Source organism: Dipodomys merriami, unplaced genomic scaffold, assembly GCF_024711535.1.
Source record: "Dipodomys merriami isolate MVZ:Mamm:240054 unplaced genomic scaffold, mDipMer1.0.p SCAF_690, whole genome shotgun sequence".
NCBI lineage: Eukaryota > Metazoa > Chordata > Mammalia > Rodentia > Heteromyidae > Dipodomys > Dipodomys merriami.
In genome coordinates, this window is record NW_027206280.1 from 443,509 (window position 1) to 460,170 (window position 16,662).

Consider the following 16,662-nt stretch of genomic DNA (forward strand, 5'->3'; position numbering starts at 1 on the left):
TCTGGAATTGTGTTGTTTTGTTGTTGTGGGGTGGAGGGTGGCTACCACTTGTAAAGTCAGGGTGCAGTGAATTTAGGGGGAAGCCCATGTTACTTTCACTTTTTTGGATGGGGGTCGTGTCAGCCTCCCGAGTGTTAGGGAAGCCCTCTGCCACTGCCCCTCCCCTGCAGTCCTCAGTATAGGGCTTCTGTGTGGCTTCTGTGTTCAGCATTTGATAGTCCATTACAATTTGATTTTGCTATGTTAGGAGTGGAATCTAGGACCTTGAGATCTTAGGCATAGTGCTCTACCAAGGATACATTCCCAGCTGAAAGTCCAGTCTTAAAAGTAAAAAACCTACTAAGAAAATTAGGTATGTGGTGGCGCATGCCTGTAATTCTAGCTCTTGAGAGTTTGAACAAGCATATTGCCAAAGTTTCAGGCCAGCTTGAGCTACAAGGCAAAACTCTCAAAAAAGTCCCCCTCCCCTCAACTACGTGTATACATGTATGAAACACTGCAAGATACGTCTTCTTAGGACAGTTCATCAGGAAACTATTTCTAATACCAAGCATGTTGGTCCTACGAAGATATCAAAGCTCTTGGGGAAATGATATGATACTTATGTCCAGTTTGCTTTCTCTTCCTGTCCATGGTGTGATTCTGTACCGCCAGCCCTTCGCTGGCCAGTTGGCTATGTGATTGTAGCTTTTCTGTCCCTAGGTATTAGTGGAGCCATTTTGGTCTTCTCACCACTCTCCAAGGCAAGGCCCTGGGAGGTGAAAAATGGGGGGCTGTGGAGGGGTTTACTGAATGTACACATTTAGCTTAATTTGTTGTATACATACTTTGGTTATGGTGGCTTAGGCCTGTAGGCTCAGCATTTGGGAAACTGAGGCAGGAGGATTGTGAGTTCCAGACCAGCCTGAGCTTTGTAGTGAGACCCTGTCAGCCAAATCACCTGTAACTTCTAAAATGAATCCCTTTGATTTTATCAAGGGAAGTAGATGTTTTGGACCATGGCTGCTTTAGTGTTACTTTTTTTTTGACCGAGGAACTAAATTGCTTTTTGTGCTGTCTACACAAGGGATTGAGTTCCAGTGGAATCCTGTTTTGTAATTTGAGCTTCTCTGAATGACTGAGTTCAGGAGTAAAACTATACCAAGAACCTATTTTAATAGCTAACTGGCCAAATGCTTTATTTGAAAAAAAAAAAAAAAAAAAAAAAAGGGCCACCATGGGAGAAACCATCCTGTTTGATCATGAAGATATTTTCATTTTATTAGAAACTTCTGAGGTCATTTCTCCCACAATGCATCGGCCAGTGAAGAGACCCAGAAAGGAAGACAGGAGAACAAAACAAGTAGCCTTTCTGACTTCCTGCAAGTCTGCTGTTGTACAAGTAACTTGGCCACTGCAGGTGTTTCCTGTTGGTTGGTAAATACCCTCCACACAGCTTAAGTCACCGCTGGATGGGCAGGGGGAAGGGAGAGGGGGATGCGAAGTGGCTTACATGCTTATGTGGAAATGGGACAGTGAAACCAGTTGAAATTATCCTAAGAAATGGGGGCACATTGTGGGCATGTATGGAAATGTCACCATGAGCCCTCTCCTTCCCATGTACAACTCATGTATGTCTATGAACATTTTTTACATTTAAATTTGTTACAAAGATGACACAGAGGGTTAACAGAGCCAGCCAACAAGCTCTGAGAATTAGCCTCTAACCTGATGGTTGCTGTGGAACAGATCTTTTGAAACCTTTTTTATTGGCAGCTTTACCATGAAAAAAACATCTTTCCAACGTTGCATGGGTTTCCTTGGTTATTAAATGATATTTTTTTTTTTGTGCTGTCACTGGAGGGTGAATTTAGGGCCTCTTTCAACTTCGCCTTTTCACCCAAGGCTTTCCATTCTACTGCTCCAACTACAGCTCCACTCCTGGCTTTTTACTAGTTAATAGGAAACAAGATTCTCGGGAATCTTTTGGCTTTGAACCTTGATCCTCAGATCTCAGCCTCCCGTGAAGTCAGGATTACAAAGATGAGACTGGCCTCCCTTTGTTTTGCTTGGGCCTATTTAGCAATTTTAGAAGGGGAAATGTTTATCCTACAAAAAGTCTGCCTCTGTGAGAGTGCTGTGTGTTGTCATCGTTATTTCTTGTTAGGCCCAGTTAAAAAACTACACAGTATTGCAAAAAGTCCTCTGTTTCTGAGAACATGGCAAGAATGTTCTATGACAGTTTACTATGCTTCCCACTCCCTGGGTTACTCAGCCAGTCTCTGACCAAACTTTTCAGGACCCTTTGATAGATACACGACATAAACATGTGGAGGGAGGGCATTTAAGTTTCCCAAAGGTGCCAAATCTTACAGGAAAACCATATACCCCTTTCCATCTGAAACCTGCCATCTTCTTAATTTATTGGAAGTAGACACGGGGGTGAAGTGATTTAATTCCACACCTACCCACATCTCCCAGGTGAGGACATTGCTGTCCTGCACGGGAAGAGACGGTTGGGAGGGGAGGGCTGGGCGAGGGGTGCTCCCCTCGGAGAGATGGAATTCAGTTGGTCTAAGATGGGGTCTGGGAATCCGTTTTAGGCATAGCAGGGGTAACTCTTAGGAGGCAAAGCCGGCCCCAAGCATGGACACTAGGGTCGCATAAACTGTCCTGTGGCTCCCCCCCCCCCCTTTGGTGGGTGGTGGGTCTTGAACTCTGGGCCTGGGCGCTGTCCCTGAGCTCTTCAGCTCAAGGCGAGCGCTCCACCGTTTGAGCCACCGCGCCACTTCCGGTTTCCTGGTGGTTCACTGGAGATCGAGTCTCACGGACGTTCCTGCCCGGGCTGGCTTTGAACCTCGATCCTCAGGTCTCAGCCTCCTGAGTGGCCGGGATGACAGGCGCGAGCCAGCGCGCCCGGCTTCCCCTTCTCGTTCTAAGCCTCGCGTCGCCTCTCCTAACCCAGACTTGGCGTGGCTTCCTCCCGACCCTTCCCGGACTGACACACGCTCCGGCCGGGACGCCACCTTACCCGGTGGCCCGGGAGGCGTCTCCGTCCGGTGTCCGGCAGGCGCTCCCGTGCCGCGCTCCCATTGGCTGCAAGTTCCCCGGTCCGGGGCCCGAGCGCCCCCAGCTCGCCACGCCAGCCGGTCCGGACTTCGGACCGCCCCGTGGGCGGAGCCTAGACAGGGGCGGGTCCTGAGGACGAAATAGGGCGGGGCCCGTCGACGGAATAGGGCGGGGTCATGGGCGGGGCTTGATCGGGGCGGGGCCTGGGGATGGGGCGGGGCGAGAGGCGGGGCCTGCCGGCCCTGCGGTGGTCCTGGCAGCCTATGGCGCCCGGAGGGAGTCCGGGGCCGCGCCCCGCGAGGCCAGGGCTCGGGCCGGGCCAATCCGGGGCGACCGGGAGGGCGAACTCGGGGCCGGGCTGGTGGGGCCGAGACGCCGGGACTGGGTGGGGGGGTGACAATGGGCCAGTTCCTGGTGCGTCACGGGCGGGGAGTTCCTTAAAGGGGCCGCGCGCGGAGCTCCGGGGCGGACGCGGGTGCGGCGGTCGGCGGGCCTGGTCCCGCGCTGTAAAAGAATGCCCGCGGCGGCCGCGCGACCATGCAATGGCGAGCGCTCGTCCTGGGGCTGCTGCTCCTCCGGCTCGGCCTGCACGGCGTCCTGTGGCTGGTCTTCGGGCTGGGCCCCAGCATGGGCTTCTACCAGCGCTTCCCGCTCAGCTTCGGCTTCCAGCGCTTGAGGGGCCCCGACGGCTCCGCGCCCTCCGCGCCGGGGCCCGCGGGCCGGCCGGGGGCGCCGTCGGGGCCGCCGTGGCTCTCGCGGCCCGGGGTCGGGGCGGCGGCGGCGGCGGCGGGCGGCCGGCCCGAGGCTCCGCGGCGGCCGGGACCCGGCGGCGTGTGCGGCCCGGCGCCCTGGGGTGGCTACGCGCTGGGCGGCTGCGGCCCGGACGAGTACGAGCGGCGCTACAGCGGCGCCTTCCCGCCGCAGCTGCGGGCCCAGATGCGGGACCTGGCGCGGGGCATGTTCGTCTTCGGCTACGACAACTACATGGCGCACGCCTTCCCCCAGGACGAGCTCAATCCCATCCACTGCCGCGGCCGGGGGCCCGACCGCGGGGACCCGTGAGTGCGCGGGGTCGGGGCGGCGGGGCGGGCGCCGTCGGCCGGGGCGGGGGCGCGTCCTGCCCCCTCCGTGGCCGGCCTCCCGGTGTAGCTCGCATTATCCCCCCCTTTCGGCGGGGTCCGTCCGGGCTGGGGGTGCGCGGATGGGCCGGGGACCGGACTTGGGTCTGGAAGTGCGCAAACTCGAGGGCAGCCGTCCAGGCCCGTCTTCGACGGACGGACGTGTTGTGCGGTGGCCTCGGGAGGCCGGGCTCGGGAGGCCGGGCTCGGGAGGCTCTCCCACCGGTAATCGGGTTGCCACGCCCAGCCCTTGGTGGCTGTGAACGAGACATACCGCCAGCAAGGCTTGATTCCTGGGCAGGAAAGGGATCGACGGCCCCGCCGCGGGTGTGTGTGTGAGGGGGGTGGGGACTCGGGTTTGGGGTTCGGACGGTCCCAGCCCAGCCGCAGGGCGTCCGGAGGGCGTCGGCCCCGCGCGGCCGGGCGGAGTTCCCGGGGCGGGGGTCACCGCGGCGGACGTGGAGCGCCCGGGAGAGGGGCGCGCGGGGTGGGGAGGGGGCCGAGGCCCGGGGTCCCCGGGAGGCGGCCGCGGATCCGTACCCCCCCCCCCCATCCCGGGCGCGCGCACGGCCGGCTCTGGATCATTGAGACACCACGTTTGCTTCGCCACCGGGAAGTTGGGGGGGGGCAGGGCTTGGGGACTTTTCAAAACTGTCATCCTGGCCAGTCTGGAGGCTGAGGTCTGAGGATCGGGGGTTCGAAGCCATCCTGGGCAGACAGGTCCGTGAGACTCTGATCTCCGATGAACCACCAGGAAACCGGAAGTGGTGCTGTGGCTCAAGTGGCAGAGCTCTGGCCTGGAGCTGAAGAGCTGAGGGACAGCGCCCAGGCCCAGAGTTCAAGCCCCACCATCGACAAAAGCAAGAAGAAGAAAAATAAAGCTTTGGTCATGTGTAGATTTGTGCCTTAATTTGTAGTATGTTAGGGAGGTGAGATCTTAAGTTTACTTTAGAAGGGACTGGGCCTTTGCAAATTGTTCTACCAGCAAACTGGTTGAGTTATTGTTCATGTCACCAGATTAGTCTTAGTCCAAAGAAATGTGTTCCTTCCTCTTCCCAACCCTTCCCTCCCTCCCTTCTTCCCTTTTCTTTTTTCCTTTTATGCGGTGCTGGGGATTGAGCCCAGGTCTCCATGCACCTGTCATAACTGAGTTCTTCCTCCTTTGACTCTTTTTTTCTCCTTCCTCCAAAAAAGTTCATGCAAAAATGTTTTCAATCTTAATTTCTTTGAGGAGGATTTATATTTAAAAAAACCCATAAAAATTGGATCGGTCTTTCTTGAGTTGTGGAAATGAATGAGTTGTCTTGCTCATTTAAATAGGTTTATACCTATATGTGTGTTTTCTTCTGATCTCAACTCTGGTTTTGGAGGGGGTTGGGGTTTTAAATCAGTGGAAGTGTGCTGGCCGAGCAAGCGAGTGTATCTTAAATACTTTTGAGATAAGAGTCTCATGGACTTTTCCTGCCTGGGCTGGCTTTGATCCATGATCCTCAGATTTCAGCTCCTGAGTAGCTGGGATTACAGACATGAGTCCCGAGCCACTGGCTATTTTGAAGTTATCTTTGCTTGTGTGCATATATTTACACATTTTAATACAGTTACAATCAGAGTGGGTACATACCTTAGATCTTCGTGGTGTTTTCCCACCCATGCTTCTGACATTCATAGGAAGGGGAGAATCCTGGCACTGAGTGACTGCCCTTTGCTAGGACTAAGAAAACTAAAAAAATTGATGGGGAGTTGTGGTAGCATGCTTGCTTGGGAATATGATGGTCTGGAGCAAGTTGCTGTTCTTTTTCTTTTTCCTTTATGATGGTATTGGGGTTGAACTCAGGGCCTTGTGTGAAGCACTTAACCACTTGAGCCACCCTGAGCCCTTTTTTTAACTTTATTTTTTCAGATAGAGCGTGATTTTTGCTTGGAGCTGGCCTTGGACTGTGATCTATCTACTATGCCTCACTCATAGCTGAGATTACAGGCATGTGCCACCATCGCTGGTCCTAATCTTTTCCTTAATGAATCTTGAGAGCCTTTGAGAGCTTTGGGAGCCCCCTCTTTAGCAAGGTGAGGTGGTGGTTGACTGAACTTGTTGATCTTGGTGGTTTCTTGTGTGTCACAGGTTGCTGTGTGTGTGTGTGTGGTGTGTGTGTGTGTGTGTGTGTGTGTTATGGATTTGGGGCAATCTGTACATTGAAATCAGGTCTCTTTAGACAGCTACACTATTGTAGGAAAGTTGGGAAAGATGAGATTATTAGTAATGGGCAAAGTAGCCCTGTGTCTTTGAGGAGGTAAGAGCTGTGGGGTTGAAGGCTGGCAGTAGATCTCATGTGGGTCCTTTTCCAAAGACTGGAAATGTCCATGTTTCATCTCCTGTCAACTTTAACTGTCCTCCTCTCATGCTTTGAGACTTTTCCAAGGAAGTTTTCAACCTCAGCTTTGTATTCTGAACCAGGAGGGCACATTTGTATCCTGCAGATAAATAATATCTATGTGTGTGTGTGAGTGTGTGTGATTAAACTTTCAGAATTTTAAAATCAGCCATATTCATGATTGTGGTCACGTGTCTTGTATTAATTATTTTCAGAAGGAGGGAACTCACTGTTCAAATACTGCATGTAAAAGCCCAGAAACAAACGTGTGGGTGCCTCGCACGTGTGACTCTGTTTTTGGCCACATTTCCTTGAGGTTTATCTTGTTGCCCTTCTTTGACCTGGACTGGTGTGCTGAGCTCATGTGACACAAATCAATCCTGTAGGCAGCACCTGCTGCCATCTACCTGCGCAGCTGCAGACGGACGGACGGACCGCTGCGCTCTCCTCTGCTTCTCACACGGCCCAGTTTGAATGGCGGAATCCAGATTCAAGTGCCTTTGAGTGTATTTTAAGTGTTTCTGTGACTGGTGACTATATACCTCTAGGCCTCAGACATGTGACCATTCTTGATTGTGGCTATTGGACTGCTAGTGAAATACAGAAAGCAAATCTCAAAGGAACTGACCAAACACTAGCCCATTTCTGGGCCCTCCTAGACTAAGAAGGAGGGCTGTCTCCATGAATTCCCCTGTCTTTCAGAGTCAGGCTCGGATCCTTTTCTGTGTCGTCACTCACTGAGGTTCATTGGCTGCCTTGATTTTCTCGGTTCTCCTTTTTTGGGTTCTTTTCTTTGAGCTGCTAGCTTGCATTTTCACATCGCCTGAGACTTGAGCAGTTACTGTGCATTTTACCTTCTGGGTCTTTCTTGCTTATCTCTCCCAGGCTTAACACGTGACTCTTTATCTCTTGTGTCCCTGTAGAAGCAGGTAGGTTTCTGGTCAGCTGTTACAGGTTAGGTCTGTGGGAATTTTCATTTTTGCACATGTCTGTTTGATTTTTGTTATATGATCAAATATTGTCAGAGGCCATAGTTGGTTTTTTTTTAATCTTTTGAGGAAGTAATAAGAATTTCAAACAGTCTCCATATCATAAACATTTAAACTTGGGGAATTTAGGTGGGAGAATGATCAGTTATTAGTGAATAAGGAATTATCATGAAAAATTGTTTGTGACCTTTGAATCCAGGGCCTTATATTTATGTTTAAAGCAAGTGCTCTGCTCCCTTTGAGCTGCATGCCCGGCCCTTGAGAAGTATTTTAAAACCGGGTCCATTTTAGTAGCATGATACATAGAGAAGTATGTGGAGTTCAAAATTAGTAATCCTTTTTATGTGCTTGGGCAGGTGGGAAGGGTGGTACAGGCCACAGATTGGGGTGTAGTTCAGAGGAGGGTGTGACCTGGGGGGGGGGTCACTGGCTGTCCATCTACTTCAGATGTTAAGTGATAAGCTGTTGAAACTCACTCCTTTGTGATCAGCAGAGAAATGTAATTAAATATTAAAGCTGGAAGAATAGTTTCTTCCTCCTCCTTTTCCTTCCCTTCTTCCTCCTGTTCTTCCTCTTCTTTTTTGTTCCTCTTCCTCCTTTGCTGCCTTCTTTTCTTGTGTGCTGGTGTTGGGGCTTGAACTCAGGGCTTCTCACCTTCACTCAAGGCTGGCACTTTGGTTGTTAGTTGGAGAGAAGAGTCTCACAGACTTTTCTGCCAGAGCTGGCTTTGAGCCACGATCCTCAGATCTCATCCTCCCGAGTAGCTAGGATTAAAGTTGTGAGCCATTAGCACCCAGAATGTGCTTGAGTTGGTAGAATTGGGCACGGGGCCCTTGTCATTTCTGTTCTGTTCTTTCTTTCATATGTGTATTCGAATCTGTAATTCCCACCTTAAGGGAACCTTTTGCCATTGCATACCTTTATTTATAAAGAATCAACACATAGGAGAAGCAGGCGGTTTCCCAGCCATGTGTGGGCTGAATTTGCGGCTTGTGCTACACAAGACAGCGCCGCTTCCTGGATAGTTCCCTCCACGTAGCTTGTTTTGAAACAGTTGTGCTGTAAATTGTCCATCTTAGATGAAGTGGCCTAATATAGCATGAAACAGGTTGTCTGGAAGGCTCTTGGAAGATCTACTGACTGAAGTGATTTATGCCTGCTTCTTCACCTAGGGTCCGTTTCACTCCAGCTGAGGGCTGCAGGGGGCGTTAGATGGCAGGCCCAGCCGCGCCCCAGGCTTTTCTCACAGGGGAGTAGGGCAAAAATGGATCAGGATGCTTGCTACAGGGCAGATAAAGCGAAGGGGAGATGGAAGATAGGTAGGAGTGAATCTCTTGCTGGAAATTCAACGGAGGCTTTCCCTCTTTGTGGGAAACCAGTTGTCTGGTTTTCTTCTTTAACTGTCACTCCCCGCCGCGCCCCCCTCCCCACCCCCCACAAGCTTCTGCCATTCTCTTTTGGATTTGTGAGACTGGGACAAAGGAATAAATTAAGTTTTTGGCCGTGAATTCTCTAGCTGTCTGTATCACTGTTTCTCACACCCTGTCTTCCAGGTGGAGTATTGTTCCTTGACATGGCTGGAGTTTGTAGTGTAAAAAAAGAGAGGGCCCATGCTCGTAGCTCACACCTGTAATGCTAGTTACTTTGGAGCCTGAGATCTGAGGATCATGGTCTGAAGCCAGTCTGGATAGGAAAGTTGGTGAGATTCTTATCTCCTATTAACCACCACAAAGCTAGAAGTAGAGAATAACTAGTAACTGAAGAGCTGTTATATTGTTTTTTTGTTTGTTTGCTGGTCTTAGGGCTTGAACTCAGGGTTGGGTGCTATCCCTGAGCTTCTGCTCAAGGCTAGTGCTCTACCATCGGAGCTACAGCACTACTTCCAGCCTTTTCTGAGTAAATTATTGGAAATGGAGATTTTTACTCACGGACTTTCCTGCCTGGGCATTGAACCATGAGCCTCAGATCTCAGCCTCCTGAGTAGTTAGGATTATAGAGGGAAGCCGCCAGTGCCCAGCTTTATTGGAAATAAGAATCTCATGGTCTTTCTTACCCCAGCTGGCTTTCAACTGAGATTCTCAGATTGGAGCCTGCTTGGTAGGTAGGATTATAGGTGTGAGCTACCAGTGCTGGCTGTTTTGTTTCTTTTCTTTCTTTCTTTTTTTTTTTTTTTTTTTGCCAGTCATGGGGCCTGAACTCTGGGCCTGGGCGCTGTCCCTCAGCTCTTCAGCTCAAGGCTAGCGCTATACCACTGGAGCCACAGCGCCACTTCTGGCTTTTTCTGCTTATGTGGTGCTGAGGAATCGAACCCAGGACCTCGTGCATGAGAGGCACTCTACCACTGAGCCACTTTCCCAGCCCCATGTTTTGTTTCTACTAATGCTTCGGCTGGCCTATGCGAAATAAATACTCTGTCTCGGAGTTATGCTTTAGCCCTGGAGTTGTTGTCTGGAGAGTGCTTCAGAATGGACAGTCGATGTTGGGAGAGAGTAGCAAGTGTGTGTGTGTGTGTGTGTGTGTGTGTGTGTGTGTGTGTGTGTGTGTGTGTGTGTGTGTGTGTGTGTGTGTGTGTGTTTTGGGAGAGAGTAGCAAGTGTGTGTGTGTGTTGGGAGAGAATAGCAAGTGTGTGTGTGTGTGTGTGTGTGTGTGTGTGTGTTGGGAGAGAGTAGCAAGCGTGTGTGTGTGTGTGTGTGTGTTGGGAGAGAGTAGCAAGCGTGTGTGTGTGTGTGTGTGTGTGTTGGGATAGAGTAGCAAGCGTGTGCGTGTGCGTGCGCGTTAAGGAGGGGCCAAGGCCTCGCTCCTGCGCTGGTTCAGGTTATAACATCTCCATGCAGAATTACTGGGGATAATGAAGATGAGCTGTTGGTTAAAAAAGAAAAAAAAAAAAAAAGGTGTTGAGAAGTCCATTGACCCCTTCCACTGAAGGACGGATGAGGCACTGGTGGCAGACTGGAGGTGTTTACTTCTTCCTGTGTGTCAGGGTCTGGAGGGGGTGATTTTGTCCTTCAGTTGTTAGCGACTGTGATATTAAGAGACTTGTGAGGCTAGACAGGGTGCAAGAGAGCACTTATGGCAATAAACTAACGCAGAGAAAGGGCGGGGGATTGTTGTCTAGTCTTTGCACGCTGGTATTCTGCAAATGTCTTTGTGACTTGTGGCTCCTGAGGCAGATCTTCACCATATGGATAAAAGTCACAGCCAGTTTCTGAGTCAATAAGAGTTACTAGAGCTCTCTACAACTTTGAGCCACAGGGTGGTTCATTGGAGATAAGAATCTCACAGACTTTTCTGCCTGGAGCTGGCTTTGAACTGTGAGCCTCAGATCTCAGCCTCCTGAGTAGCTAGGATTACAGGTGTGAGCCACCAGCGCCTGGCATACAATTTTCGTTTTTGATGAGTGTTTAGGTTTATTTTTTTTTGGGGGGGTTATTGTACTGGGCTGGTCTCAAACGTGCATCATGGGCAAGGCTGGCTTTGAACTCCAGAAGGCCCCAGCCTTTGAGAGTGCTGGGACTGGAGACAGGACCACAGGGCCCAGGCAGTGTTGTAATCTTTATTTCTCTTTCAAAATAAAGTCCTTTGTTGAATTGTAATTGTGCTTCTTTTTCAGCTCGAATCTGAACATCAATGACGTGCTAGGGAACTACTCTTTGACCCTTGTGGACGCTTTGGATACTCTCGCAGTAAGTGTCCTGCTTTTTCCTTTTAAGTGAGGATGGTTATTAACATTAGTGTTTTGGATTTGATTACTTCATTTCCCCCCAGGAATGCAAATTCCAGGAAACCTGGTGTTTAAAAAGCTTTTATGACTTACCTTACCGTATTTTGTAACTTTTATCAGAACAGTAAGATAAGCATTGGTAGTTAAATGAGGGGAAATATTATTCTCTTTTAAAATGGAAAAATAGCCAAGCACTGGTAGCTCGTGCCTGTAATCCTAGATACTGCTCAGGAGGTTGAGATCTGAGGATTGTCTGTTGAAATCAGCAAAAAGCTTGAGTGGTAGAGCACCAGCCTTGAGCTAAGTAAGGGACAGCACCCAGGCCTGAGTTCAAGCTCAAAATAATTTAATTTAAAACTAGTTAATTAAATTTAAAGAAAAGGATAAAAATTACGATTGGTTTTGGGACACCTGTTTTCCTCTCAGTCTTCTGTGGTATTATGCCTGAAAGAAGGGCAGAGTTCCGTTAGTATTTACATGTGGTCTGGTTGGTATTGCAGGAGAAAAAGAAAACCTTATGGTCAGTGAGTACCTGATTTACCATCCAGCTGTTGGTTCCCCAGGAGCCTAGATGTAGAGCCCTCTCTGTAAACACTGCCCAGTGCCGACGTGAGCTGCCAACCTGGGTGACCCTCTGTGACTCCAAAGCTGGAGCTCCTTGAGCAGAAAGGCAGAAGCACAGTGCAGGCAGTTTGGCCGTGTGGGCGCATTATCAGATTGTGCTCGCATGCTTCTGTACCAGACTGCAGCTTCCCAGGGACCATCCAGTTTACACTGGTTTCACATCTCCTTGGTGAGTGTAGTTTTGCAACCCCTCTTTTCTCCTTCCTTGTGCAGTGGGCCTTTACCAGTAGAAAATTCCCGTTGATGTCTAGTTCAAATCCCGTATTTGGTAACTTACCTAGTTTCTTCTTTAGAAGCTTTTGAACGGATTAGGAGTTAGTACTGGGCCATGCCAGCTAAGTTTGATGACGGTCGTGTAGTATTTTGGAGTGGTAAACGTAACGTAGAAAGACCTAGACAGCTCGCTCTGCATCTTCGTGAGTAGCAGAGACAGGGCCAGGCCCCTGGTCTGCTGGGACCTTCTGCCAGGCTGCAGTAGCAAACAGGGTGGTTTCCCAGCATTTCCCTCAGGGGTGATTGCTGCTCCCTCAGGTCACCCCTCCCTGACTGACACCTTGTGCCTGGACAAGTAAAGCAGCCTAATTAGACTTGACTTGTGGAAGGTACCAGAAGCTGACTCACCTTACAAGTGTTGTTGTCAGAGAGGTTTCCTAAGACTTACGTGGAGCATAAGGGAAGCTCACTTCTCCCTGAGCTCATTTTCAATTCTCCACTATGCCTCCAAGAGACATCTGATAGACTCTCCCCGCACCTGGGTCAGGGCGCATCCTAGGACTGCAGGTAGATGTTCACATCAGTTTCTACCAATCCACCATTTTCCGTGGCAAATTCCAAGGGGGGGGGTGTTGCCAGGATGAAGAGTTCGGTGTCCTAAAACCTGCAGACATTTTGTGTCTGCTCAAGAGCCAGGTTACACACCGGCATTAAACAATGCATTTTTATTGTTACTAGAAAGGTAATGTACAGAGGGGTTACTGTTATGTAAGTCAGGTAACGAGTACATTGCTTGTTGGGCAAGGATACTGCTTCCCTTGCTCTCTCCCAGGTCATTGTTGGGTGGCGTTTTCTCCACCGCGAGCACTGACTCATTGTGCAGACACTTGCTGGAGTTCATCAGCTTTCTGACTGCTGGTAAATTGCACAGGATATAATTAAGAGTGGTAGAGGGCTCTGCAGCTGTGCAGCTACTGTTTTCTGGAGAAGATCTAGAAGGAAACAGACCCTTTTCTGTGGTTTTCACTGTAGTCTCTGGCCTTCAATGTGCTGGCACCTCAGGCTTATTTTTCAAGTGTTTCTTCTGTTGAGGTTTTTCTACCTCATTTTTTTTGGCTGGCATTAAACAGGCATTAACGTATGTGGTCTGGGACCCCACAGGGAAACAGTCTCCTGACTCCTGCATACAGCTTGCAGTGTTAGTGTAACTGTGTCATCCTTTAAAGGAAGAAGAAAGAACTGAAAGTCAGAGAGAAGCATCTGAACTTGCTCTGTATGTTGTAGCAAATAAAGATAAGGAAATGAAAAGATGTAGTAGACCAGTACAGTTAGAAAATAAGATGTGTTTGGAAGAGCTAGTAGTGTCTGATGAAATAAAATTTGCAGTATTATTAATTTATTTTCATTTAGATTATTAGTCATTATCTAGTAAAGATTTCATGCCCAGTTGCTACTTTTAGGAGAGACATCATTTGTATACACCTCAAACAGGAATCATAATTCTGGTCTGCTCTTTACATTGTATGTACAGGTAATTGTTTCATTTCTTTTTTTGTGCCTGTCTTGAGGCTTGAACTCAAAGCCTGGGTGCTGTCCCTGAGCTGTTTTGCTCCAGGCTAGTGCTCTACCACTTCACTCACAGATCCACGTCTGGCTTTTTGGGTGCTTAACTGGAAGATAAGAGTCTTACTGGCTTTTTCTGTCCTGGATTGCTTCCAACCACGATCCTCAGATCCCAGCCTACTGAGTAGCTAGGATTATGGATGTGAGCCACTGAGGCCTGGCTGGTTTGTTTTAAAGTGCCACTAATTTTTTTTTAAAACTGTGTTCCAAAGGTATAGGTGTTATAGACAGGTTTATAGACATCTGAATGCCAGCAATTAGTCATTTTCCAGATGTGTTCATCTCTTGAGAGCCAAGCACCCAGGCTGTAGATTTATTTGAGGAGCAGAGGGAAAGTCCTATTTTTGTTTCGTTAGCTTTCCTGTTCATTTTTTTCTTGCTGTAGGAGCCTTGTGCATGGAGTAAGCTCATAATGAAGCTGGAGGGGGAGGGAGGGAAGGAAGGAGTCTCTGTGGAAACGTGTACAGTGTTGTCATTTGGAGATGGGATTCCTGAGGTGCAGGAAATGGGCTTTGTTGTCTGTCTGGGAATCTGCTGTGTGACAAGTAACATTTTGTGCTTCTCCTCCCACAGTGAGAACATCACTGTTAGATTCTGTGGCCAGATTGCTGCCTCAGTTTCTTTTTTTATGCTGTAATACTGTTTGTGTCTCTCTTTCTTAAAGATAATGGGAAATGCATCAGAGTTCCGGCGAGCAGTCAAGTTAGTGATCAACACCGTCTCGTTTGACAAAGATTCCACTGTCCAGGTGTTTGAGGCCACGATAAGGTAAAGCCTGGGCGTGAGAGCGGCGCATGCCCGCGTGGCTTTTCCAGGCCTCGAGTCCGTGGAGAGTCCATACTGACCTGATGGGGGCAGGGTGTAGTTTTCAGTTTTCATCTCCATTTTAGTACTTATAAAAACTAGCCTTTAAGTGATCTTCTAAAGTCATCACCTTTTGAACTGCTTAGAAAGATACATTTACCTTTTGGGGTTTGGTTTTTGTTTGTATGTTTGTTTTAAATGATCCTGAGGTTTGAACGAAGTCCTTTTGCTTGCTGTGCAGGACCTCTCTACCATTTGATCTACACCTCCAACCCATTGTGCCTCAGTTGGTTTTCTTTTAGATAGGGTCATGTGTTTATTTCCCTGTCTGTATGGACCATGATCCTTGTATTTATACTTCCTGAGTAGCAGGAGGTATGCACTACCACACTCAGCTTTTTATTGTGTAAGATGAGGTCTTGTAAATATTTTTGTTTTTTGTCCGTCTTTGGGCTTGAACTCAAGGCCTGGGTGCTGTCCTAGAGCATTTTTCTCGAGGCTAGTGCTCTACCACTTTGAACCAAAAACACACTTCCCATCTTTAGGTAGTTAATTAGAGCTAAGAATTTCACACTCTTACCTGCTGGCACTGACTTTGAACTTTGATCCTCAGATTTCAGCTTCCTCAGTAGTTTAGGATTACAGGTGTGAGCCACCAGGGCTCAGCCTTGTAATTTTTTTTTTCATGGCAGAAGCTACAGTCCTCTCAATATTTACCTGAGTTGTTAGGATTGTAGCCGTGAGCTGTCGTGTTTTAATGGAAGTATAAGATTGGTGTCCAGCTAGTTCACAGTTTCATTGTTGCTTCTTCTTATTTTATTTTATTTATTTTTTGCCTGCCTGCCTGCCTGCCTGCCTGCCTCCCTCCCTCCCTCCTTCCCTCCCTCCCTCCCTTCCTTCCTTATGTTTTGGTACTGGGGATCGAAGCCAGGACATCGTACATGCTGGGCAAATGCTTTGCCACTGAGCCCCATCCCAGCCATTCATGATTTTTATGTCTGGTCTTTTCTTTCCTGTGTACATATTTCTGAAGAACAGGAGGGTTGCTGATTTCTCCAGTCACAGAAAAACCAGTTTGGTATTTTCTTGTATTTCCTTTTTCTATCTTTCTCTCTATTTTTGTTACACGTTTTAGAATCATGCTGTCTACCTCCTTTTGTATCTTGCTTTCCTTAGTTTGATATATTATGGCTGTTTTCCTAATTTTTTTTTTGGAAAATTGCATTACCGCAGGACATTCCAGTTTCTAGATGCGATATTTATTTTAAAAAGTTAAGGCCTGAAGTCAATAGCTCACTTCTGTAATCCTAGCCACTCAGGAGGCAGAGATATGAGGATCATGGTTCAAAGCTAGCCCCCGCAGGAAGGTCCGGGAGACTCCTATCACTGGTTAACCACACACACACATTCAAATTGGAAGTAGAGCTGTGGCTCAAGTAAGTGGTAGAGCTCTAGCTTTGAGCATAAAAACTCAGGGACAGCACCTACTCCCTGAGTTAAAGCCCTAGGACCTGAGGGGGAGGGGGGAAGTGCCAGGAGCCGGTGGCACTTCAAAGTTCAAAGCCAGTCTGGGCAGGAAAGTCTGTGAGACTGTCATCTCCAATAAACCACTAGAAAACCGGAAGTGGCGCTGTGGCTCAAGCGGTAGAGCGCTCACCTTGAGCTGAAGAGCGCAGGGACAGCAGTGCCCAGGCCCAGAGTTCAAGCCCCATGACTGACCAAAAAAAAAAAAAAAGTTATGAAATGGTTGGTTTTGAAAAATACAGGATAATAATACTGTAGTTCAGATGATTGTAATGGGCCCTCGTGTGTCTGCAGGAGTAGATCTATGCCGGGAGTTTGTTCTCTCTGACTAGGCCATTTTCTGCTCACTTCCCAGCCTTCTTCACCCTTGCCCTGAGCCGGGTGGCAGAGAAATCCAGGAGTGTTTTGTTCTCGGTGACTGCAGATGTGTGGTTATTTCAATAATGAGGTGAACTAAGCAGCAGTCACTTATTAGAGCAGGAAATGACTAAATGACTTCAGGAGTCCATTTTCCTGCAGCCTGGGGTCCCCGAAGAACCAGAGGCTGCTCTTCCAGGCTGCTCTTCCTGTTCTCGATGGATCGTATCTGCTCAAAAGCAGCGTGATTTAATTTGATCTCTTTCTGTTCC

General features: G+C 48.8%; 1 protein-coding gene across 2 annotated transcripts in view; it reads left to right on the plus strand.

Moving 5' to 3' along the window:
• The first annotated feature begins 3,513 nt into the window (after window positions 1–3,513).
• LOC138816324 (ER degradation-enhancing alpha-mannosidase-like protein 1) overlaps window positions 3,514–16,662 on the plus strand; it is a 30,250-nt gene continuing 17,101 nt past the window's right edge. Inside the window, exons 1-3 of one of the 2 annotated variants that reach the window (XM_070006020.1) lie at window positions 3,514–4,106; window positions 11,135–11,207; window positions 14,370–14,473. In XM_070006020.1, coding sequence (XP_069862121.1) covers window positions 3,586–4,106; window positions 11,135–11,207; window positions 14,370–14,473 — 698 coding nt within the window. In that variant the 5' untranslated portion in view covers window positions 3,514–3,585. The remainder of the gene's footprint in view (window positions 4,107–11,134; window positions 11,208–14,369; window positions 14,474–16,662) is intronic. The other variant, XM_070006021.1, reaches the window with a different exon arrangement.